General features: G+C 47.0%; 1 protein-coding gene across 3 annotated transcripts in view; it reads right to left on the bottom strand.

Annotated features, from left to right (window-relative positions):
* TRPC6 (transient receptor potential cation channel subfamily C member 6) overlaps positions 1–25,916 on the bottom strand; it is a 138,528-nt gene that overhangs the window by 32,309 nt on the left and 80,303 nt on the right. For 2 of the 3 annotated variants that reach the window (XM_074981683.1, XM_074981675.1), the window contains exons 1-4: positions 25,049–25,822; positions 22,082–22,267; positions 16,374–16,538; positions 10,095–10,311 (exon numbers count right to left, since the gene is read on the bottom strand). In XM_074981683.1, coding sequence (XP_074837784.1) covers positions 10,095–10,311; positions 16,374–16,538; positions 22,082–22,267; positions 25,049–25,735 — 1,255 coding nt within the window. In that variant the 5' untranslated portion in view covers positions 25,736–25,822. Of the gene's footprint in view, positions 1–10,094; positions 10,312–16,373; positions 16,539–22,081; positions 22,268–25,048; positions 25,824–25,916 lie in introns of those variants that run through there. The other variant, XM_074981666.1, reaches the window with a different exon arrangement.

Raw genomic sequence — 25,916 nt, forward strand, 5'->3', positions numbered from 1 at the left:
TGGTCCCAGACAGCCCACCGGGGCCATCACTCCAGGCCAGACCCTTGGCGGAGGACCAACCAGCCCCACAGCGGGGAAGATGGCGGACCCAGCACCACCACCCGAAGGCGATGGACCCCCAGCTGCTGGCCATCCACCGTCGGCAGCTGGAGGTCGCCGAGCAGCGGCTGCGGGTGGAGGAGCGCCGCCTCCAGCTGCAGAAGCAGGCACTGGCCTCGCGCCAGGAGGCATGGGGGGCCTTCATGCGGACCTTCGACCGTATCGCCGACTACCTGGCCCCCCATGCCGCGCCGGCCGCCGCTGCGCCCGCCCTGCCTGCTCCACCCACTGCTCCACCCGCTGCCCCACCCACTGCGCCGGCCGCCGTCTCACCGCCACCCGCCACCGAGGGCCCTTCCGCTGAGGGGGACCTGGGGCCACCTGACAGCCGCCAGCCATATCTACCGGTCTGCCCGGCCCCCAGCCAGGGCTGAGGCCGAGGCGTGGATCACGGCCGCCCACCCCCAGCACTGGACATTAGGGGGTGTGGGGCCCAGGACGTGGCCCCCCCCTTTGTATATACTCCCCCCAGTTTTATGTTATTTTTGTAAATAGTTTTTATATTAGACCCATGTTGCTATGCTGATCCTTGCCCCCCCATGTACATAGTTCTCCCCTTCCTTGTCTTCCCCTTTCATCTTATCCTTATTTATTATACATATATGTATATAAGTTTGATTTTGCCTGTAAATAGTTAGTCTTGATAATAATGATAAGAGTTGTACAGATATTTGACTTGATGAACAAATGTCTGCTTTTATTTACAAGAAAAGTGGGAGTGTGTGCTCTTGGGTGCTCTGTGGTATGGGCATAGGGGCAGGGAGTGTTGTGGAGGATCGGGGGGGCAGTGGGGGGCCTGCCAGCATTCACCCTGCGGCCTCATTGAACTGGGCCTGCGGACCTGGGTCCCCTCGGGGTCCACCTGGCGACTGGGGGCAGCGGGTGGCCGCACATCGGCCCTGCCAGCCTCCACAGCCCAGCCCTGAAAGAAGGCCTCCCCCTTGCTCCCCACCAGGTTGTGAAGGGCACTGCACGCGCCCACAATCTGGGGGATGTTGGTGGGGCCCGCAACAAGGCAGGTGAGAAGACACCTCCAGCGCCCTTTGAGGCGCCCAAACGTGTACTCCACCACCTGGCGCGCATGGTTCAGGTACAGGTTGAAGCGCTCCTGGCTGGCTGACAGGTGGCCTGTGTAAGAGTGCATGAGCCAGGGCTGGAGGGGGTATGCCGCATCTGTGATGACGCAGAGGGGCATGGTGGTGTCCCCCACAGGGATCTCCCGCTGGGGGATGTAGGTCCCCGCCTCCAGCCGGCGGCACAGGCCCAAGTTCTGGAATATCCGGGAGTCGTGGGTGCTGCCAGGCCAGCCCACATAAATGTCCAGGAAATGGCCCCGGCTGTCCACCAAGGCCTGGAGGACCACTGAGTGGTAGCCTTTCCTGTTTAAGTAGCATCCTCCACTGTGCTCCGGGGCACGGATGGGGCTGTGGGTCCCATCCAGAGCCCCAAAGCAATTTGGGAAGCCCAGGGTGGCAAAGCCCGCGATGGCGGCATCCGGGTCCCCAAGCCTCATGAGCCTGTGGAGGAGCAGGGCGTTGATGGCGCGGACAACCTGCAAGGGAAGCACATGGGTGACCACCATTGAGGGGTGTGCAGGGTGTGTGTGGCCCTCCCCTGCCAGGGCTGCCTCCCCCTCCCTGCGTGGGTCCTCTTACCTCCATGAGGACAGCCCCAACAGTGGCCTTGCCGAGCCAAACTGCTGGCCCACGGATCGGTAGCTGTCTGGAGTGGCCAGCTTCCAGACAGTGATGCCAACCCGTTTCTCGATGCTGAGGGCACGCCGCATGGCGGTGTCCTGGTGCCTCAGTGCTGGGGTGAGCCACTGGCATAGCTCCAGAAATGTCTGCCGGCTCATGAGAAAGTTCTGGAGCCAGCGGTCGTTGTCCCACTCTCCGAGCACCAGCCGCTCCCACCAGTCGGTGCTGGTGGGGTAGCTCCACAGCCGGCGGCGTGTGCGGCAGGGGTGGGGGTGGGGTGCTGCAGGGTTGGGGGTTGCGTCTTCCTCCCCTGTGGGCAGCTCTTCCTATGTGGCAAGGAGGTGCTCAGCTGCCTCCTGCATGGCATGGAGCAGGGCAAGCACTGCTCCTACAGGGGCGGCTGTGTGGACCTCTGGCTGCTGCTGGGGGTCCATGACTGCATCGCTCCAGGTGTGCATGCCTATGGCTCTGCAGACCGCATGCTGTGCAGGCTGCGTGTGTCTGGGAGGGGCCCTTTAAGGGAGCGTCTAGCTGTTGCCCCGGAAGCGCTGGTCCACCCTGTGACCCTGTCTGCAGCTGTTCCTGGCACCCTTATTTCGATGTGTGCTACTTTGGCGTATAGACGTTCCCTCACAGCACCTATTTCGATGTGGTGCTGCCCAACGTTGACGTTGAACGTCGACGTCGCCAGCCCTGGAGGGAAATAAGCTATTTCGATGTAGCGTGCACGTGTAGACGTAGCCAAGTACTGCTAAAATCACTGTCTGTGTTCTGACTGGGAATCCCGAAAACTCACCTCCAGCCTCAGCCTGAGGCTCTGCCTCAGATTTCACCATTAACTTGGGGGAGGTGCGAACCTATAATCTTCAACTTTAAGTCAGATTGGCGAGTCTTCCCAAATGTATATATCTATACATCTTGCTACCTTTCACCCCAGTCAACAAGAGGAGACTTGTTCTTTCTCTCTGTGAGTGATCTAGGTGTCACTACATGGGACAGTGGACCACACCCCTAAGTGTGTGGGTTTTACAAGAAAACTGCCACAGGCCCAACAGCACTGAAGACTGGCAGACACAGCTGGAGCCACCCACAGATTAAGCCCCAGAGAAGTTGCTGGAAGTGCCACTGGCCTGCAACCAGATGACTCAGAAGAACCCCCATGAACCCAAATACTACCCCCCTCTGTAGGCCTGATGGCCTGCAGTCGGCCAAGTGAGAACGCTAAACTTCAACTCTGCCTAAGCCCCCCATAGAGCATGTTTGGGTGCTCTAAGACACTTTGCCAGATTCCCATAGTCTGTATGTGGGTGCACTAATTCTGCCCGGCACCTTGTCCATGTCAGGGAGCTTCCAACCCTTTGCCTGAGCCACCATAGACTGTGCTTGGGTGTTCTAGCTCCACTGGAGCTCCTAAAGACTGTGTTTAGCTGTCCTAACTCTGCCTGGGCTTTCCAGAGACTGCACTGGAGTGCTGCACCCCTGCCTAAGCGCCCATAGACCATGTTGGACTGCTCTAACTCTGCCAAAGCTCCCACCTAGACTGCCAGCCGGGCACTCAGCCTTTAGGCAGAGCCCCCTACACGGTGCAGGGTACTCACACTTTGACAGAGCCCCCAGACTATGCTGGACATTCACTGTGATGGTGTGGACTAGGCCTTGAAGCCCCCTTTGGAGCTGAATCCCCAGCCTTGCCACAACCCACTCCAGAGAAGTAAGGGATAAAGAGGTACTCCAGGCAGGCTAGTGAAGCTGCAAGAAGAAGCAGCCAATCAGAAGCCAAGATCTGCTCTGCTGCTGGTGGAGGAGCTGCCTTCTGAGCAGGCTGGCCAGAGAGTAGTGGCCACTGCCCAGGTGCCCAGCTCACATGGCAAAAGAACTTCCCATTAGATGCCGACAATGGACCCACCCCCCGTCTGATCTGACTTGCTTTTTCCTCTTTTGATACACAATACTGATAGTGGGCTATTTCCACCTTGCTGAATAGACCTCATCAACTCTGGCCCTCACTTTTACTGGGACCCCACTCTATAAATACCCCTCTGGAACCTACCCCACTCATGCATCTGATGAAGCAGGTCTTGGCCCACGAAAGCTTATGCTCCAAAATATCTGTTAGTCTATAAGGTGCCACAGGACTTCTTATTGTTCTGGAAGACACAGACTAACACCGCTACCTCTCTGATACTTGCGGGACCATAGTCAGCTCAGTACCATGGCAGATCTCCACAAGTGAAGACCAAGGCAGGCTGGCTGCCTGAGGGAGTGGCAGCACCATGGAGAGCTCCGAGTGGAGGGCTGACAAGAGACGGAGGACTGTCAATAGCTACTGAAGAACCATGATAGAGCCCACAGGTAGGGGTGAGGACATGGTAGGCCACGGGGAAGTTGCCCAAGGAATAAGCAGCTGTTACACAGACTTAGCAGGTAGCTGCTATCTATAAGGTCCCTGGACTGAGGCCGAGAGTCAAGGGAATCACTGGGCTCAGCCCCATTACTGTCAAAAACCCATTAGCAAGTGAGAGGACATTGTCTGGATCTTGGCGTAATGGGGGTAGGGGAATTGAATGCTAGTGATCACGTCAGAGGGCTGGAACTGGAAAGCTCTTAAGATGACCCAGACACTGCCTCCAGGATGGGAAGGCAGGGAGGCACCACTTGAGCAGAGTTGGGGAGCAGGCTATGGTGAACTGATGAAGTGAGGTAAAGCCTGAGCTAGGGACAAGGAGCTGTCCCCAGAAAGGGAAGCCCTGGAGGCACCATTCTCTCCAAGTGGTGAATCCATCTGAGAGACTACAGAGCGGGCACCAAGACAGGACTTGGGAAACATTTATCCTGGAAGGGTCTTATTTGCACATGAAGTGTGACTTGGCTGGAGAGCTGAGCAGCCAAAAGGCAGAAGGACTATGTGAGTGCAGGAACATGCACTTTGCCAGGTGCTGTGGGATGGGACTTGCAGGAGGTGAGAGCTGTCCCCATTACATTCATCCTCATGTGAAGGCTAGACCACTCGAAACTTCCCTGCTCTGCCTGCCTGAGAGTTTACATCCTAGAGGCTGCTAATTTTCCCCTTTCCAGACTGTCAGTCCAGGGCATGACACCAAAGAGGCATGGCCACTCTCAGAGATTGTGTGTTAGGGGCAGCAACATAGACCTACACACCTATAGGTCTATATATACACCTATAAATATATGTCATTTTCAAATGACAGTAACTCATTTTTTATTAATATTTACACGTATTATATTTAGGTAGCACAATAATGTATTATACAGTCATGGCAGCTTTGCTTGTAAAAGAGATTACAATATATAGGTTTAATTAATATAATTAAAGTTCTTAGACTGAGTAATTAATATGTATTCATTTATTAGCAGATGAATTATGTTAAAATAACAAAGTCCTGGCTGGAGTGATTTAGTTAGGATTGATTCCGCTGTGGGAAGGGAGCTGGAATTGATGACCTTCTGAGGTTTCTTCCAGCTCTACGATTCTATGATTTTATGAAGTGCAAAATAATTTACATGCTATACTAATATATTCATTTACTTGGTTAAATATCTTAAAGTAGAGAAACTGTTAGTGCTTTTAAAGACTATAGAAATAACTTTCTCTGATTTCAGTCACAGAAAGCCTATAAAATGCTACAACCTCCCATATGTAAACTCCCTCATGGAAGTCAATTTACAAAAGATTGCTCCTTAAAAAAGTAAAAGTATATTAAATTAAGGTCTTTATATTAAGCTCCGCTGAATAGCACTCCAGCAAGACTGAAGCTATAAGTGTAGTCAATGTTAACAGAGGGACAGGAAGAGCCACACCACTTAAGGGTGAGGGATTATAAATTAAATGGGATTTAAACTGTCCTTGCAAATGATTGCTCTAAAATCTTGGGATTTGAAAGAGAGACACTGTAAGTTACATACCATTTATGAATTTTTCTGACACGTCTTTAGGGGAAAGAAGTATTAGTTCAGTGCTGATGTTCTAATTATGCTCTACACTAAATGCTTAGCAAAGTTAAAATCCTTAGGGCATGAATGTTTACGCACAGCTCTGCAACATGTGTAATACCTGAATGTTCGTGTTCTGGGAGGCATATGCCTGACTCAGGCACAATGTCTCCGGAAGCCTGTAGGGGTATTGGAGCTGTACAGCTGAGGAATCCCCCCACCCCTCCTTTGCAAGTCCGAGGGTTTCAACGGTGCACAGACTGTAGATGCAGGGGAACAGTCGAAAGTTTATCAAGCTGTGACTTTTGGTAACAACACACATTTTATACGTTGTAAAAATGCACGTTACTCTTTGGTACCTTAAAACAAAAGCTGGCGTTCCGCATTCTCTTTCATTTTTTTCCATCCCTGGGTGGAATAAATTTTGTTATGTGCACCAAGACATATGCAGATATGTACTATCATTCGAAACATACACTGCCAGCTGTGGGTAGTTGTGGGAGCTCTGCCAATCAATTAGGGGGCACCTGAATCTGTCCCGGATAGCTACCCAAGCAGCCAGCTTATAGGAAACACTCTTGTCATCTATACCAAGACCAGAAAGGAATTCTACATGCAAAAACAGAGCAGTGCATGACCTCAATCCTGTCCCTCTTAGCCAAAACACCAACTTCCAGTGATTTTGATAGGCGTTTGCTTGAATAAAAACTGCAGGATCATTGGCCTATGTTGCTTGATTTTGGGTTTCTCTTATGATGGACTTTCCTAAGGACAAGTCCTGGGATCCTTACTTACACGGACAAGTACTTTACTCCACCGAATTTATGGGTAAAATCAAAAATCTTTTCAACTTATGTGATGGTGGCAGAATTTGCCCCGTAACATTTTGGGAGGCTAGGCTACTACTTCGGTAGCAGTACCTTATTTCACAAGAAGTCCTATTCATTTCAAAGGGATTATCTGCACAATAAAATACTACTCAATAAAGCGGCAGAAGCAGATACAAAATCAGATTGTTAATATTATAAAATCATTCCATAGGATTAAGATATTGAATTAATCATCTGTATCATATTGAGGCTGACTGCAAAGAAAATAAAAGATGTAGATGTTTTCCCCTTCTGCTGCGTAGTTTTTCCGTGTCAGACTGGTAATAATAGCTGCGTCTACACTAGCCAACTATTTTGAAGTAGCCAGCCCAACTTTGAAATAGCGCGTCTTGTCCACACACACTGTGCACTACTTCAAAGTTGAAATCGACGTTAGGTGGCGAGACATTGAAATTGATATCCCCATCAGAAGATGGGAATAGCACCCTACTTCAATGTTCAACATTGAACAAGGCCGTGTGTAGACGATCCTCATCATGCTACTTTGAAATAGCAGGGTCCTCCATGGTGGCAATCAGCCGAGGGGTTGAGATGTGCTATCCATCCCCTGCGGGCCTCTATGGTCTTCACACGCAGCAGCCCTTAAAGCACCACGGACCCAGATTTCCTATGCCAGGAAGCTGAGAGTGTACAGGCAGCAGAACCCACACATGCTCACCCTGCATGCCCTCCAGAGGCCCCAAGACACCCACCCACCACCCATGGCAGCCAGCCAGCCCCCTGAGCACCCCAGGGCATCCCCTCCCAAGGGTACCCAGGGCTCCCAGGCATCCAGCCAGCAAGGCAGAAGAAAGAGATGTCCAGGTCTCTCCTGGATGGATGCCAAGCTCAAGGACCCTCTGGGGTGAGGAGGAGGTGCTACAGGTAATTGGGGAGCAAGAGGCGGAATGCAGAAGCACTTGCCCAGCTGGCTGAGGGCCTGGCTGCCCAGGGTCACCCAGCCCACACTCCTGATCACGTCAGGAGCAAGGTTAAGGAGCTGCAGCATGGTTACCCCCGGGCCTGGGACACAGTCGACCAATCTGGGGCTGCCCCTGCTGCTTGCTCCTATTACAGGGAGCTCAGGGCAATCCTGGGCCTCCGGTACACCTCCTCCCCACCCACGGCCACCCTTGACACAGCAGCTGAGGAGCCCCAGCAGGCCTCAGACAAGGAGTCCAGCCTGGAGGCCAGACCTGCACCCTAGGGGCCCCCAGAGAAGCCAGCCCTTGGGACTGTGTAGGAGGGGTCCAGTGATGGGGAGCTCCAGATCAACCTCCTCTCCTGGAGCTCCAGCCTGGCACCTGCCTGACGGGTGTCCCCCAGCTGCGGCAGTGAGCCTTCAGATATGTACCCCATAGGCGCACACCCCTGGGTTACAGTGCATGAGACATGACTGGCCCCCCCCCCATACCCAGCCAACCCCAGCTCACCACAGCCCAGCCAGACCATGGCCCCGGTACAGCGGCATGGCCCCCAGAGCACATCAGCACCTGCTCCCATGGACAGCACCACGCCCCATCCCCGGGGGGGAAGGGTGGGGGGACTGAAACCCCAAAGGGGGCTGCCCACACGGACGCAGCGCCCATGGCTGGGGGACAGGGCATGGGGACCTGGTGCCCATGGGGGGGTGGGAGGGGGATGGGCCACGGGCCAGGGTCCAGTACTAGTGTCCATCCTCTCTCTTCCCCCACCTTTCCGCAGCTGCACCATCCGAGGGTCATGACAGCACTGCGGTATCAGCCAGCCAGCCAGGGACGTCGCACTGCTGCAGCCAGCCTGGGCAGGGACCATTGCCAGGACCAGCCCACCACTGCTGCAGCCAGTCATGGGCAGCTGTTGAGCCCCAGGTTCTCGCCACCCTCCGGCGCCTCCTTACCTCCATGACGATGGCCCCAACAGCTGCCTTGCCCACACCGAACTGGTGTCCTACAGATCAGTAGCTGTCTGGTGTGGCCAGCTTCCAGACAGCGATGCCGACCTGTTTGTCAACAGTGAGGGTGCGCCGCATGCAGGTGTCATGGTGCTTCAGGGCAGGGGTGAGCCACTGGCGGAATTCCAGGAACATCTGTCAGGGCATCTGGACATTCCGGAGCCAGTGGTCATCATCCTACTTTGCCAGGACCAGGTGCTCCCACCACTCTGCGGTGATTGGATAGCTCCGTAGCCAACGGAGCAACCATTGGGGGGAAGGGGGACCAGGAGGGCCCCATGGTCTGGGGCAACCCTTCATCCCCCAAGGAGGGCTCGCTTTCCAGGAGATGCTGGGTGGCCTCCTGCGCAGCACCAAGCAGGGCGGCTCCTGTCTTGGTGATGACCCTGAGGGCCTCTGGCTGCTGCTGCTGCTGCTGGGGGTCCACAGCTGCATGCCACTGGATCTGTGAGTCTGGTGTCAGCTCGCAGGCCCTGTGCTGTGCAGGCCAAGTGTATTTGGGAGGGGCCGTTTAAAGGAGCAGCTTGCTGTTGCCCTGGAAGGGCTAGTCTGTCCTGTGACCCTGTCCACAGGCTTTCCTGGCCCCTTATTTCAAAAGGAGCCGCTTTTGTGTGTAGCTGCTCTCTGGGGGGGCTCCTTTTGATGTTGTGTGTTGCTATGGCAACGCTGAACATCTACAGCACTAGCCCCAGAGCATATGTGGACACTATAGCTGCGTCTACACGTGCACGCTACTTCGAAGTAGCGGCACCAACTTCGAAATAGCGCCCGTCGCGTCTACACGCGTCGGGCGCTATTTCGAAGTTAACTTCGACGTTAGGCGGCGAGACGTCGAAGTCGCTAACCTCATGAGGAGATAGGAATAGCGCCCTACTTCGACGTTCAACGTCGAAGTAGGGACCGTGTAGACGATCCGCGTCCCGCAACGTCGAAATTGCCGGGTCCTCCATGGCGGCCATCAGCTGGGGGGTTGAGAGATGCTCTCTCTCCAGCCCCTGTGGGGCTCTATGGTCACCGTGGGCAGCAGCCCTTAGCCCAGGGCTTCTGGCTGCTTCTGCGGCAGCTGGGGATCTATGCTGCAGGCACAGGGTCTGCAACCAGTTGTCAGCTCTGTGTATCTTGTGTTGTTTAGTGCAACTGTGTCTGGGAGGGGCCCTTTAAGGGAGTGGCTTGCTGTTGAGTCCGCCCTGTGACCCTGTCTGCAGCTGTGCCTGGCATCCCTATTTCGATGTGTGCTACTTTGACGTGTAGACGTTCCCTCGCTGCGCCTATTTCGATGTTGGGCTGAGCAACGTCGAAGTTGAACATCGACGTTGCCGGCCCTGGAGGACGTGTAGACGTTATTCATCGAAATAGACTATTTCGATGTTGGCTGCACGTGTAGACGTAGCCTATGTGTTGAAGTAGCTTATTTCAATGTCACTACTTCGAAATAAGCTACTTTGACATAGCATTCTAGTGTAGATGTAGCCAATCTGTATAACTGGAATTCAGCACTATTGCCATCCCTGCAAAACTAAACTCTAAGTGAAAAATAATCTTTACCTATTACCCAAGAGATAATGAGCATCTCCATCCATGAAAAGGAAGATGTCTTCACTCTGAACAGCTGGTTTTCATGATCAGTACTGGTTTCATTAGGTAGGAGTTTGGTGCCGTTAAATCTGTCGGCTGCATTCATGACTAGCAGACCAAGAAAAATGATGAAAGAGGCTGCATGTGCTACAAACTTCATGAACGGTCCACGCATTATCCTCCCCAGCTGAAACATAAAACAAAACACAAATTCTAGCAACTTTTTAAAAGTACGTTTAAAAGTACACTTATGTCAAAAGCACAGTAAATAAAGACAATGAAAACACTGTGGTGTCAATGAAATTAAGCTTGCAAAAATGTATATTTATTGGCTAACTTCAGAAACAAGAGTGACAATTTTGCCATTAAATGCCAATATTCCTTTCTATAAAGCAATGTTTAAAATATTACTAATATTTTTTCCTTGTTCTCCTCTGCACCTATTTTATAGCTCATTTAAATTAACATTAATTGTTACTGGAAAGTTTTATTTTTTATATACATCCTTGAGATCTTTAAGAAGCAGTAAAGGAAATGGAAGAAATAGTGTTTAGCTTGTAAGTAAGAAAACTGAACTATCAATGGGACCACAATAAAGATAGGGACAACAGGTTATACCTTGATATAGCATCCAACTTATCAGGCAGAATTAGGATAGCAAGAACAGTTTTTCTGACCTGCCTTGCTTTTTAGTTTTTAACATTGAAATAGGCCCCAAAAGGTTGTGTGTACACTTCCATAGCTTCTTCCATTTTCTTGATTCTCTTAATGGAAATTTCCTTAAACATCTACAAAGAGAGATGACTAAACCTTGAACAGACATTTAGATTGGTTTAATATAACACTAAACAAACCTGAAAATTCACGTAAGCTCACACCAATCTAGGCTATCTAAATATCTATTTTAAAGACATTGGTAGTTTCTTGCATGACTCTCATGAATCCTAATGAATTAATCTGATTGCAAGCTAGGCACAAAATGTCTGTCTGTGATTTTAGGTGATGACAGTCATTATATGTGTCAAAATAGATGAAGTATTCAAAGCTAACCTCAAGGGGACATTGGCTGAAACAGTATTGGTGGCTACTGAAAAAGGTAAGGAGAGACATCAAGCATTAGTTACTACTAATACAGGTTGAACATCTCTAGTCTGGCACTCTCTGGGCTAGCAACATCCATGGTCTGGTGTGATTTTAGTTAGCCAGATGTCCACTTGCCATGGGTGTGCTCAAGTTTCCCATGGTACCATAAAGTTTGTCTACAGCCACCAATCCTGGGTCTCAGCGTTCTGTGATGTTATTTAGCTGTAATCTACCCCTGAACATCTTCCAAGATTTCTGTAAGAAGCGGAAGTCCTGATAGTAGGCATCCTTCAGTCTGCATAGACTATGGATTGTGCCCTTTAAAGGTTCAACTGAAGACTTCATTTACAGCATCTATTGTGACTATGAAGACCCACACGAGAGTGACAGTCCTTGCTGCATCTCTTGCAGATGTAGTGGGTGTCTGGCAAGTCCTTATTGTGCTTTCTGTGCGCTCGCTTCTCCTCTGCTAGCTGTCTGATCTTCATCTGGCCCTTCTGAAGGCCCTTGTGTAACCCCTGCCTCCATCTGCCGTGGTCGTCTGCTAGTTCTTCCCAGTTGTCCAGCTCGATGTCTACCTCTCTGAGGTCTCTCTTGCAGACATCTTTGTAGTGCAACTGGGGGCGTCCGGGAGGTCTTTTGCCAGAGGCTAGACGTGCTTAGTGCTGCTGTAGCGCAAATACCTGCTGGTGAACAACTGTACATCTTTGGTGACTTCAATGCAAGAGTTGGAGCTGATTGGGCCTCATGGCCTTCCTGCTTAGGACACTTCGGTGTGGGAAAAATGAATGAAGTCCTGATAATGCTGCTAGATAATATTGACTATAACCTCCAAGGTTTAGCAAATTCTCTAGTTCGGCACTAGTCTGGTCCTGAGGGTGCCGGACTACAGAGGTTCAACCTGTAGTTATTTAGAATCATTGTTTAAAGATCAAAGTCAGGCTTTGGCCAGCAAAGAATAAGAGATCAGTGAAGGATATAATAGGGATGTGGTATGGTCAAAAAAACCCAGAGATAATTTACTGAAAAAGGTAGTTAAGTGTAAAACATAAAATTATTAAAGGAACACTGTCAAGGTTAAAAGCCCCCAAATTTGACTTTTCTACTCTTCTACACAGCCTTTTGCAAATATATGCAATTCTTTACGTATTTTGAGCCCCACCCCCACTAAACAATTACTGTGTCTTTTGTTTTCTAAAAATAATCAATTCACTCCATCTGATGTGGTGCCCAACAACTGATTATTCTGTGTGTGGTGTAGTGTGAAAGGATACCTGTTACAAGTTTCATTTTCAAACTTCCCTGAGGTGAGTTATAAGCAACAGTGAATAAGAGATTTTGAGAATGATAAACAAAATACCTTGACAGTATCCTTTTAAATGCATTATCTGCCTGCATTCGCAAACGAGGATGGAACTGGGAGATAGATGCCAGAAAGAGACAGACCCATGGAAGAAGCAGAAATATGGAAGGAAATCAGGTTAATGCTACAATAGCTGCTCAAGAAATTTAAAGAAAAAAATCTAAAAGACCATCAAAGCCCCTGGTTCCCAAAAGATAGAAAAATCTTTATTAGATGTAATAAAAACTCACTGAAATAAATAGGTTACAGATTGTCTGGAAGTTATTTTTGACACCTATATTTGAGAAGTGACCAGATATGGTTTAAGAACAGAAGTTTTGTAACTTTGTACCTGTGGAGAAGATGCAAGACATAAAACATTAATTATGGATGGAATGGGGAAACAGAAAGACAGGGCTTAATATTAGAACTTCCTGCACTGACTAGGCATTAGATTTAATAGGTGTTGAGGGCATTCAGCATCACTGGATCATAAATCTTGGTAGATGACATGGATATAGAAGAGAGAAGTGAGCCAGCTCAGTGAGTTAGTGGCAAAATAACAGGGGATCTGAATCTGAAACCACAATTGGTTCCTCATTCCCAGTGGACTGGGAGTTCTACAGAGATAATATTCTCCATCCCTGGGGAAGAGTATGCTTCCTGAAGCAGTGGTGTGACAGATACATACAGTCTTCCTCTGTAGCATGGGATTTCCATGTGACAAAGGATGTGCATGTGAAAATAATGGCTTTATTCAGATCTGTAAAAGAAGCTTGGAGGCATACCCTAAGAAATGTGACCACTACCTTTTTGCTAACAAGTTTTTTGTTCCTTCCTCACTGTTGGAAAGTGTAATTTTCTTAATTTTAAAAAGCCAAAATTTGCCCTTAGTTACATCTGTGCAACCTGAGATTTGGACATTAGGAAAAACTTATAAACAGCCCTGGCCACACACATGATAAGTGGTCTTCTAGCTAACTAAAATCATGCAAGATTACAGAGTTTGCTGGACGAGAGAGTTCCAAATTAGAGAGGTTCAACCTGTACTTAAAAGATTGGATCTTGTCCACATGCTCACAGTCTGTCAGATTGCTGTACTTGTGACTGGGAAGGAATTTTCTCCTATGGTAGACTGGCAGAGACACTGGAGGGGTTTCACCTTCCTCTGCAGCATGGGGCATGGGTCTCTTTCAAGTTTCAACTAATGTCAGTGGTGAATGCTCTATAATTTGAAGTCTTTCAGTCATGATTTGAGGACTTCAGTAACTGAGCCAGACAGCAGGGCTCTATTAAAGGAGGGGATGCGTAAGGTACTGTAGACTGCAATATGCAGGAGCTCAGACTAGCTGACCATGATGGTCCATTCTGACCTTAAAGGCTACGAGCAGCAGGACTGACAGCCACCAGGGGCTCTGGGACAGGGTAGGAGTAAGGGGCCCGCTGGAAGAGGTGAGGCCAAGGGCAGAAGGGGCGGGGCCTACGACAGTGCAGCCTTAACACCACTCAGATGATGCTGCTGTCCCCCCCAGAGCCGCGTGGTGTAGCAGAACAGTGCTGCCATGCCATTTCAAAGGGCAGCGGCAGGAGCTACAGCTGCCTTTGACATTCTGTCAAGAAAGGGCAGGGCAATCTGGCTGCTCTCTGTTGGCAGAGTGGCTTGCTCTTTTGATCTGCTTTTGTGTGTAGATGCTATCTGTTGACAGAGGTACTGCTGAGGTTTCACTGTTGACAGAGGCTGCCCATGTAGATGTGGCCTAAGAGGCATATCTATAAAATAAAAATGAAGAACAGCAATAACTGCAATACTTAGAAAAAGTTGAACTAACTTGCCCATTAACATCATAAAGTGTAACAAAATCTTTAAACAGTTATGTCAGGAGGAGAATCAACTGCAAAACTGGAGTTTTTTTAGTTTTAAGTTTTAAAGAGATACAATCAACTGAAATTGGACAAAAATGCCATGCAGAAACATATGTTCTGACACTAAAGGTCAATCAAAATGATTTTACAATCCAGTAAAAGAAGTGTTTTTAACAACAATAAAAAACAATAAATAGACACTTCCCTGCAATATTTGAAACCCAAATGCTGAAGCACTATGAATCTGAAAGCATGTTGAAAGACAAAAGTGTTATAAAAACAGTAGAGACTATTAACAAAAATGGAACTGACTAAATTGATTTTTATTGTCCAGGCTGAGAGAAATCCAAACAAACAAACAAGCAAACAATAAGTTAAGGAAACTGGATATACCTTTAAAAATCTAAGTTGTTAATCAGCAAAAAATTGTTTATTTACAATGTATAATTTTAATTTTACAGTGTCTCCTTTACCTCATATGACAGCAGGATTACTAAAATGGTCCAGGGAGGAAACTTTGAATTAGTGACCAGATAGATATTTCTAAACAAAATCAAAATTATATGAATGGGAGAATTTGGCCATATCTCCATTGGAAACAGATTCTGCCACATGGATCATCCAAACTGACATTCAGCTCTAGAAGCCATACTGAAGTAAGTGTGTTTTGTAAATGCATGCAGAAAAGACTATGTGGCTGCTCTGAAAAACACTCCCAAAATGAAATGAGCCTTAACATTATCTTGACAAGCCCTCAGGTTGCAGCAATGACAGATGCAATCATATGGTTATTTAAGCATCACTTTTTTTTGGCAACAACAAAATTTATTGGCTCAGTGCTAAAAAGTGGTTTGAATGCTCTAAGGTTTTTCATCAGTGCATCCCAGGGATCTTTTCAAGTCAAGGTCCTGAAGAAGGCCCTCATTGTGGGGTTAAATCCTGAGCCCCACTGATGCCAATGGAGCCAGGATTTCTTCCCTCGTGTACAGCTTTTTTATACAAACTTCAAGTTCATTCAAATTATATCATGCTAAATTCAGTTCAGTTACACCAGACTATCAAAATAGTTTAATTCACTTCAATGTATTTATACCATACCAATAGAACACATGAAAATCATTAATTTCAGACATACGCAGATCTATGCTGGGCAGATATTTGGACAGTATCTATTGGCGGTTTGTGAGCAGTAAATATAAACAAAGATGACATTTTATCTGTGTGAAAGCATACGTAGCTAGCTAAGTGGTTTTAATTCTGAATTTTAGATAAAGGTGAGTTCTAGTAACAGCTGTGTTAGCTTGATGCGAATTTAAGAGATTTATTTTATTCTGACATGAAGTTATGGTTTGCTTCCTGCCTTTATTTTATTTTAATGGCTTCTATACACAACATCAACTTAATCCACCCTTCTAACTGAGGGCCCTTGATATCAATCAGGTTCAGAGCCACATATTTTTCTGTGAATAATAAATACCTTCCAAATTGTAGATAGCTGGCAAACTGGGTATCACAAGGGAGAAGGAAGAAAACCTGCTAATTGCAGTGCTTACTATCTCTGCCTAAATACTCTGGTGGGCAATTTCTCACTACATTAGTATTTAATTTCTTTGTAATGTTTTTCCCTTAGTCCCCATATATGTATTAATTTTGTTAAATAATTTAGCTACTATATGTTTATTTAACAGTATAGCAACAAAATGGAGAGTACTTTGATTCATTATTTCTAGACGGCAATGCTTCCTTCCCTCCCTGATTATTTCTTCATTTAATATTCATTACATTCCATGTGATGCTCTTAATTGTTTTACTGTGAATGTCTGAGTGTGTCATCGTGCTGCTATTCCATTACAGTCTGGCATTAAATAACATTCCACTGAAGCTTTCCTCGGTGCATTGGTAATTTATACATATGTTTCATCTTTGCAGGCAGATACTTTTACAAAACTGTACAAACTAACCTTGCTGCATGGAGCAATCCAGTAAGCCACAGACAGGAAAGGCAGCCCTACCGCAACTGCAAGAACGACTAGAAACTTCATTGCCATGGTCTGCTGACGTAAACCTGAGAGATTCTCATACCAGATTGAAAGAAGTTGTTGCTGGCAGTTTGGATGTGCTACAAACTATGACAAAGAAAAGGAACACAACAAAAGAACATTATTGTCAGAATACCACTAAATAAAATGTTAGCCACCAGTGATGGATATAGATTGTCGGAATAACAGCTCAGTAAACATTCTGAACACCAGAATGTACAGTAGTGTAAAACGGCAATCTGCTCTTTTAGGTACGCATAGTTTCCCCAGAATGCGAGCGTACCGCTAGCCATGGCAGGAATTTTAGCTGCTGGTCCTAATGTCAAATTGGATTCTGTGTGACTACTTAAAACTTTTAAAAAAATGTTAACTTATTCTTCTAACTGGAGGAAGTTTCATTTAGGTCAACCTCCTGTTCCCATTTCAATTGAACGCCTTTGCCTGTGCTTTTAACTTCATCCCACATGTATGTCACAATAATGGCCTATGTTATTTCATTGCAATATAATCATGCGAAATGAGAAAAATATAGAAATGAGACACTGAATCCAATTGCTCTATTCAAAATTGACATGCTATTTTACTGAAAAGTGAGAGTACTGATAAGTTTAATGACTTTTAAGAAAGCAATCTAATTGTCCCATTACAGTCCATGGGAATGTTGCCATTGACATTAGTGTCATCAAAATCTGGCCTGGCATTGAGGGCACTGAGGAGTCTTTGAAGGGTAGCTGTGTTACTCTGTAGCTTCACAGAAAACAAGCAGTCCCGTTCAGACCAAATGGGTCTTACTCAGGAAAGCGCATTGCCTAATAAATACATTTGTTAGTCTTTCAGGTGCTACCAGACTGCTTGTTTTTATGGCGTCTTTGTATACTGAGGGGATCCAATGTGAAGAACTTCAGGAATGTGAGATCCCGGCATCCCTCAAAATGAGGGTGAAAAAAACCCATGATTTCCATGGTTAACCACTTCATGTCAGTGATTATGATAGTGCAATTTTTCACTAAAGACTTTATGTCAGAAAATTTGTGATTAAGATATAACTTTAAAAAAATCTGGCATGCTTCCTACCAGGCTCCATGTGGCTCCTTGATGGAGGGACAGCCAGAGGTGCTCTGTGTGTTGTCCCCATTCTGTATGCTGGGTCTGCAGCTCTTGTTAGCTGGGAACTGCAGCCAGTGGGAGCTGCTGGAGCAGTATGTGTGAGTGGAGGCAGCATGCACCATGCAGAGCCAGCTGGTTGTCCCTATGCCTAGGAGCTGAGGGATGTGGCCTCACTTCAAGTGAGTTCTACCAGGTAAGCACAGCCCAGAACCTGCTTCCTGCTCCCCCCAGTCCTGAGCCCCCTCATGCAACCAAACTCCCTCTTGGATCCTGCACCCTCTTCCACTTCCCAACTCCCTGCCTCAGTCCTGAGCCCCTCCTCGGATCCTGAATCACTTGACTCCACCTTCTAGCCTGGAGCCCCCTCCTGTACCCCAAAGCCCTCACCCATAGCTCCACCACAGAGCCCACACCCCTACCCCTGCCCTAGCCCAGAGCCCCTCCCTACCCCGAACTCCTCATTTCTTGACCCCATACCAGATCCCACACCTCCAGCCTGAAATTTCATCCCCTCCTGCACCCCAACCCTTTGCCTTGAAAAAATGAGCAAGTGAGTGAGGATGGAGGAAAGTGAGTGATAGAGGGACTGGAGATGAAGTGAATGGAGGGTGTGGCCTTCGAGAAGAGTGATACATTGTTGAAAGGATGGGGCAAAGGGCAGAGCATGGGTGTTCAGTTTTGTGCAATTAGAAAATTGGCAACCCTACCCCACAGACTATGGCTGGATTGAGTATAGTTAGGTCTTCCCTACTATGTTTGTTCTTAGAAAACTATTTTTTACAAACCTCCAATTACAAGGATTCCACAACCTCAACTAGTAACCTGTTCTAATACTTAACTAATGTGAGAGGCCACTGCCTGGGGGCTACAGGATCCTGCAAGAGGGCTGCTATACGGGCTGGTGGGGGAATGCCTTTTTGTTTCCCAATTAAGGCAGACAGCTGGGGGCCTCATTAACTAGTAGCCACAGTCAGCAGTCATTGGCTAGCTGAGGCCCTGCACTCCCTATAAAAAGTTCCCCATAGCTGGTTGCAGGGGGAAGGGTTTGGAAGGTGTGAGCAAGAGCAAGAGCAAGAGCAAGAGCAAGAGCAAGAGCAAGAGGTAACACGGGGAAGCGGTGGGTGAAGTGGCCCAGGGGTAGGTTGCTACATTGGGGCAGGGGAGAAGGCCCTGCCAGCAGCCGCCTGAGCTTGTAGTGACCCTGGGCTGGAGTCCAGGGTAGAGGGTGGGTCTGGACTCCCCCCACCCTTCCCCAGAGGGGTACTACGTTGGAACAGGCGCGGGCCTGCAAGGGAACTGGCCCTGTCCTCCCAAGTTGAGACTTGCTGGTGAAGAGGACAGCTTGCTAAGCGGAGACTTCTGCCTCGGGAAAGTACCAAGCAGATATGGGTTCTCTGTGAGTCTCTGAGGCACACCAAAGAAACCACCAGGAAGTGCAAGAACCCACAGGGGTCAACAAGGGACTTTGTCACACTAAGTATTAACTAATCTAATGCTTAACTAACTAGTCCTCAATGACAGTTCAAACTCTATCCATACACACCATTTACACACCTAACTCTTAAGATTTTCCATAGTAAACAGATCATTTTAGATCTGCATAAAAGGACTCTATTTCTGCCCAGGTGAACTGGATGGATACATTAGGTTACTGAACTTCATAGAATTTCATCTCCTTGACCTTTCCTTGTTATTGGCTTTTGGTGAGTTTAATTTAGTTTTCATTGTGCAGATGTAATTATTTTTGTCGGGGTGGAAAACCTTCATCATAGGTCTTCCAGATTTCTCTGAAAATGGTCAGATTCTGCATTTGTCTAATCTTCTTTAGTAGGTAATTCAACAGGTTAAATCCCCTTTACTAAAAATACTTTATCTCTGGTTCACATGCACTTCATCAAGGACATTATGAGCTTCACAGTCCAAAACAAGCATAGCTGTCCGGAAGGCTATGTTTACACCACAGAGTTATTTTGAGTTAACAGCTGTTATTTGGAAATAACTTTGTTAGCATCTATACTATGCACACATTATTTCAAAATAAATTTGATGTGGCAGTTGCAGTATTTCAAAATCGTAACCCTCATTACAGGAGAAGTAATGCTTATTTCAAAACAGGCATTTTGAAATAGGTGTTATAGGCTACGTCTACACGTGAAGCCAACATCGAAATAGCTTATTTCGATGTAGCAACATCGAAATAGTCTATTTCGATGAATAACGTCTACACGTCCTCCAGGGCTGGCAACGTCGACGTTCAACTTCGACGTTGCGCGGCACCACATCGAAATAGGCGCTGAGAGGGTACATCTACACGCCAAAGTAGCACACATTGAAATAAGGGTGCCAGGCACAGCTGCAGACAGGGTCACAGGGCGGACTCAACAGCAAGCTGCTCCCTTAAAGGGCCCCTCCCAGACACAGTTGCACTAAACAACACAAGATACAAGCTGCGTCTACACAAGCACGCTACTTCGAAGTAGCGGCACCAACTTCGAAATAGCGCCCGTCGCGTCTACACGCGTCGGGCGCTATTTCGAAGTTAACTTCGACGTTAGGCGGCGAGACGTCGAAGTCGCTAACCTCATGAGGAGATAGGAATAGCGCCCTACTTCGACGTTCAACGTCGAAGTAGGGACCGTGTAGACGATCCGCGTCCCGCAACGTCGAAATTGCTGGGTCCTCCATGGCGGCCATCAGCTGGGGGGTTGAGAGATGCTCTCTCTCCAGCCCCTGCGGGGCTCTATGGTCACCGTGGGCAGCAGCCCTTAGCCCAGGGCTTCTGGCTGCTTCTGCGGCAGCTGGGGATCTATGCTGCAGGCACAGGGTCTGCAACCAGTTGTCAGCTCTGTGGATCTTGTGTTGTTTAGTGCAACTGTGTCTGGGAGGGGCCCTTTAAGGGAGCGGCTTGCTGTTGAGTCCGCCCTGTGACCCTGTCTGCAGCTGTGCCTGGCATCCCTATTTCGATGTGTGCTACTTTGCCGTGTAGACGTTCCCTCGCTGCGCCTATTTCGATGTTGGGCTGAGCAACGTCGAAGTTGAACATCGACGTTGCTGGCCCTGGAGGACGTGTAGACGTTATTCATCGAAATAGACTATTTCAATGTCGCAACATCGAAATAAGCTATTTCGATGTTGGCTGCACGTGTAGACGTGGCCACACAGAGCCGACAACTGGTTGCAGACCCTGTGCCTGCAGCATGGATCCCCAGCTGCCGCAGCAGCAGCCAGAAGCCCTGGGCTAAGGGCTGCTGCCCATGGTGACCATAGAGCCCCGCAGGGGCTGGAGAGAAAGCATCTCTCAACCCCCCAGCTGATGGCCGCCATGGAGGACCCAGCAATTTCGACGTTGCGGGACGCGGATCGTCTACACGGTTCCTACTTCGACGTTGAACGTCGAAGTAGGGCGCTATTCCGATCCCCTCATGAGGTTAGCGACTTCAACGTCTCGCTGCCTAACGTCGAAGTTAACTTCGAAATAGCGCCCAACGCGTGTAGCCGCGACGGGCGCTATTTCGAAGTTAGTGCCGCTACTTCGAAGTAGCGTGCACGTGTAGACACAGCTATAAAGACACAGAATAGCACTATTTTGAAATAAGCCATAATGGCGCCCAATGGCACTATTTCAAAATAGTGCTGTGCGTCCAGAAATGCTTTTTCAAAATAGCTGGGTGCTATTTCAAAATACATTTTGTGTATAGCTGTGTTATTTCCAAATAGCTCTTTCGAAATATCTTATTTCAACATAACTCTACTGTGTAGCTGTAGCCAAAGAGTAAAGGTGGAGACGCAGCTACAAATGTACCTGGGTCCTCATTCACTGAGTGCGTTCTTGATCCAGACCAAACCCTTAAACACGGAAGCTGATGTTGGGGCCACCACAGCATAGAGGTGATATATTCATTATAGCTCAGGTCACTGAGGAGCCTGGTGGCCATGACTGTAATCAGGCTGGAGCCTATGGTGGTTACCAGATTGAGCCCCATATCTATGCTGATAAATGATGCTTTTCTGTACACTGCCCAGTTTTGTATGCATCTTTCAAATTTCCTACATCAAATAAAAAGTGACCTTTCCAGGAGGTAAATCCTCTGTGAACAGGGCACGAAAGTTTGACACAAAGATATCTTTCTATTATTAGGGGCCAATCTGCTACATTGTACATTTTAATTAACTATATTTGATGATTTTGTTTTAGAAGCTGGATTAATTATCTCTCATTCATTAAATAAATGCATGCAAAACTTGCAAATAACATATACACCTAGTTCAAATAAGCATATGGTTCTCTTATAACAATCTCCTTGCGTATTGCACACACACCTTAGCCACTGTTTTTTATTAAGACAGTAAGTACTTTGGGGCAGGAACTCTCTTACTGTACAAGTGAATAGTATCCAGTGCAATGGGACCCGGATCCTGTGTGGAGCATCTGGATGCTGGCATGATACAAATAATGAATGGCAATATGAGTTAATGAGACTACCACTAATTTAAACTATGATTTTATTAATACCATGGCTTACTTTTTTGACTTCATATTTAATGGCAAGTTTTAAGCGTCTAAGGCTGGGACGATGATGTTCTCCACTGTTATGGCTCATCTCCACGTCTCCATTCAAAATAGCTTCCACTTCTTCAGTATTTCTGCACAAATCAAGAAGTCCAACTACAAAATCCTTGCATTGCATAGACAATTTTTTGTAATCATTCTGGAGAGGGGGAAAGAAAGAAAATTAACAGTTGTTTACATGTAACATATGAGAAACCATTTTACACCTTCAAGTACTATTAGATGAATTGCTGAGTGGCTGTTCACAACTAGCCACAGGAGAGAAATGAGAAGATGAGCTCCGGGAACAGATATACTCTTCTCATTTGTGGCTCTTGAAGTATTTGACAAACATTATAAATTAAGACCCAGACTATCCCTCTGAAATTGATACTATTTTTCCCACTTTTTGTGATGTGAAACCAAGCGTCTATAAAGCCAAATTCTCCTTTTCAAATCAGAGTTTGCTCTGGTTTGTGGAAGGGCAAATACCAGCACATGGGCCAGATGTGGTTGGCCAGGGTTAGTCCCTGGCAGCCGTAGTCACTATATTTACCTGCACCTCTACAGGTATTGTGCAACTGCAGCTCTCGTTGGCCATGGATTTTTGTTCATGGACAATGGGAGAAGTGGGAAGCAGTGCCCCAGTTTATGCCACTTCCTGAAGCCCCGACTGGCCATGAATGGTGGTTCACGGCTGAGATCTGTGATTGCCTGATACCTGAAGAAACACAGGTAAATATAGTGGCTGCAGCTGCCAGGGACTAAACCTGGTAGGCTGCTACTTTTTTATTGCCCACCCCACTCTACTTTAACCATGGAGAATTCAACGTATCTCTTACTAGATTGTAAGGCCAATAAGGACCATTATGATGACCTAGGTAGAGTTCCTGCAGAACACAAGCCACAAAATTTCAACAAGTGGTTAACTTTTGCACCTGTAAAACAACCCCTTCTAATTTCTAGCCCAAAGTGATTTTGCCTCAGTTTCAAGATAATGCAACTTGTTATGCTTTTACCTGCTAGATTTATGAGCTTTCAGTTATCAAAAAACCGTCCTTCCACAAAGGTAATTATGGTCTACAAGCAAGTAACCTCTCAACCCTCTCTGGGGAAATCTAAATGTTTCCTTGATTCTCACTGTAAGGCAGCTTTCCAAAGCTTGAAATATTATTGTAGATCTTCTCTGGCCCTTTTTTTTTCAGTTTTCAGCATCCTTTTAAAAGTAGAGCACCAGAACTTGAACAAGTTATATGTAGTGCTAGTAACTGCTCCCTACTTCTACTCGCTATCTCCCTGCATACACACTGAAGGATATCATTTAATTTCTTAGCCACCATATCAAACTGTGTGCTATGGTACAGTTGGTTATCCACCTTGGCTACTATCTTCAGTACTTTCCTCAGTCAATGCTTTCCCAATGCTTACAGCCACCCATCCTTTAGGTATGACACACATTCTTGGAGAATAGAAGTTAATTTATTCTCATTGTGAGCCAATGGTACAAACAGGATAGGATTAGGGAATACTGTTCCTGTTTGTTTTTATTTCCCAGGTGCCGGCAGCAGTGTTTGGACCACAACCGCACCTCCCCTGCACACACACACACACTCACAGGAAGCAGTGGGAAGTGGAGCAACTCGGCCCCAGCCGGGTCAACATGGCCCCTGAGTCCCAGCTGGGGAAATGGGGTTCCCAGCTTGGGGAAAGGGGTGGAACCACCCCTGTATTCACCAGTAGTAGCAGGAAGGGGTGAGAAGTGGCTGGGAATCCATGGAATGGGCTGGGGGTGGGTTGTTCCCTTTCCAGCTGCCACTAGTGAATGCAGGGACAGGCTTGATCTGTGTTGCTGCTGTCTGGCCCCCCAACTAATCCCCCAGGCCACATGGTTTCAGGAAAGGGATTTGGAGGAAGGGGTGGAATAGGGCAGGGAGGTGGCAGAGCAAGGATGGAAAGAGGCAGGGTGTGGGGCTGGGAGAAGATATGAAGTGGGGATGGAGCAGCAGTGGGAAGAGGTGGGGCCTTGGGTGATGGCACGCACCACCTCTAAGGATGGTCATGGGCTCAGTGCTTGGTATTCCTTTTTAGTACTACAGCATCTGTTACGTGCATAGATTAGCCAGATGACTGCATCCACATTTCACATTTAATTTCAATCAAGTATTTATTCAAATGGTATAAAAAAAGCCAAAGAGCCAGACACAAACATTTTTAAATAATGTCATCTAAGTCTTGATATTTCACATTTGTCATAAAGTGACAAAGAAAATTAATGTGTTACCTGTATAAAGAAGATGCCAGAAGCCAAGCAGTAAAATTTGCTATTTCATGAACATTTGTACACTTATCTGGACATGGAAAGCAGATTAACCAATTTTATATCTCTCAGGAAGAAAATATATAACTATTAGTAAAATCCTGTATCTGTAGCACACCAGATAGAATTTGTTTTGAGACTAATGTCTCTTATTTAATTTTTTTGTTCCAATAGAAGTATGGCTGAAATTGATGTTGCGACTTCCCCTTTGTCTGGAAGTATCAGGGAAGAAAGCTAAATCTATCCACCCTTTAATTCTAAGATGAACTTTTTCAATATTGAAGTGCTACTGTTTGTGCTGCAATAGCTGAGATTTTAACTAAGCCTTGCACATTTTTCTAGGCTGACTTCTGGCATTCAAGGACTCAGCCAAGTAACAAACTTCTCTAGAAGGTTAGAGCTACACTGCAGCGGTCCTTTGAAAGAAGTTCTTTTGGAAGATTTCTTCCAAAAAAAACTTCTTCTGAAAGATAGCTACCACACACAAAAATAGCAGATCAAAAAATTAACCCGCTCTTTCGACAGAGAGTCACCACACTCCCATCGCACTTTTGTGGTTGGGACAGCACATTTAACAGACTTCTCTAAAGCTGTACAATCAGAACCTGATGACCACACACTTACCTTGAATTCTTTTTCAATGTTTGCGAGCACTGCCAGCTCATTGCTAAGTTCTAAGGCAGTCATTACTGGATCTTCACTGGACAAGGAAAGGTAGGCAGGGCTTGCCAGACCTTTGTAGGCATTGATTCTGGACCTAGAATGACTGAAAGAGTCATGCTTTTGCTTTTGATTGCACTCACTGCATTTGCAGAAATAGTCATGTGGCCTTTCTATGCGAGCACCTTTTCTCAAGAGGGTGTGAACAATTTCATATTCCTGGCAATGGGCAGCCAGAATGATTGGAGTAACATCATGAGAGAACCGGGTTCCATCCTCATCATATGCATAAAAGTCATCATGCTGGAATTCTGACTGGCTGGGGCTTAGGGCAAGTCTCTTGCCTTCAGCAAATGCAGAATGATTTAGGATGGCTTCCACTACCCGAACATAACCTTTACTAATAGCCAAAAGCAACGCGTCCCCAACCCGGGATAGGTTCTCCTTCTTCAGTAAAAGCTCTGTAATCTCCAGATGCTCATTGGCAACTGCCAGCTGTAAAGCATTCTGCCCCATGTAGTCCACACAGTTTACATTTAGTGATGTACATTCTTCCAGCATTTTACGAATCACAGGAATATTCCCATATTCTGCTGCATCCAAAAAACGCTCCTCATCCAGAGAAAGACTCATGGAACGATCATTAAACATGTATGCTGGTCCGCGACTGGCCAGCCTTCTGCCCTTCTCACGAAGTATGGTCTGTCGACGAATTGTTAGTCTATCCTCATTATCTCGACTGCATGGAAAGAAAGAGACATTAATGCTTTCATATGCAAAAAAAATGTATATTTTTAACCCACCCTCTGGGAGGACATATGACTGTTGACAT

The sequence above is a fragment of the Carettochelys insculpta genome, chromosome 1, assembly GCF_033958435.1.
Source record: "Carettochelys insculpta isolate YL-2023 chromosome 1, ASM3395843v1, whole genome shotgun sequence".
In the NCBI taxonomy this organism is placed as follows: Eukaryota; Metazoa; Chordata; order Testudines; family Carettochelyidae; genus Carettochelys; species Carettochelys insculpta.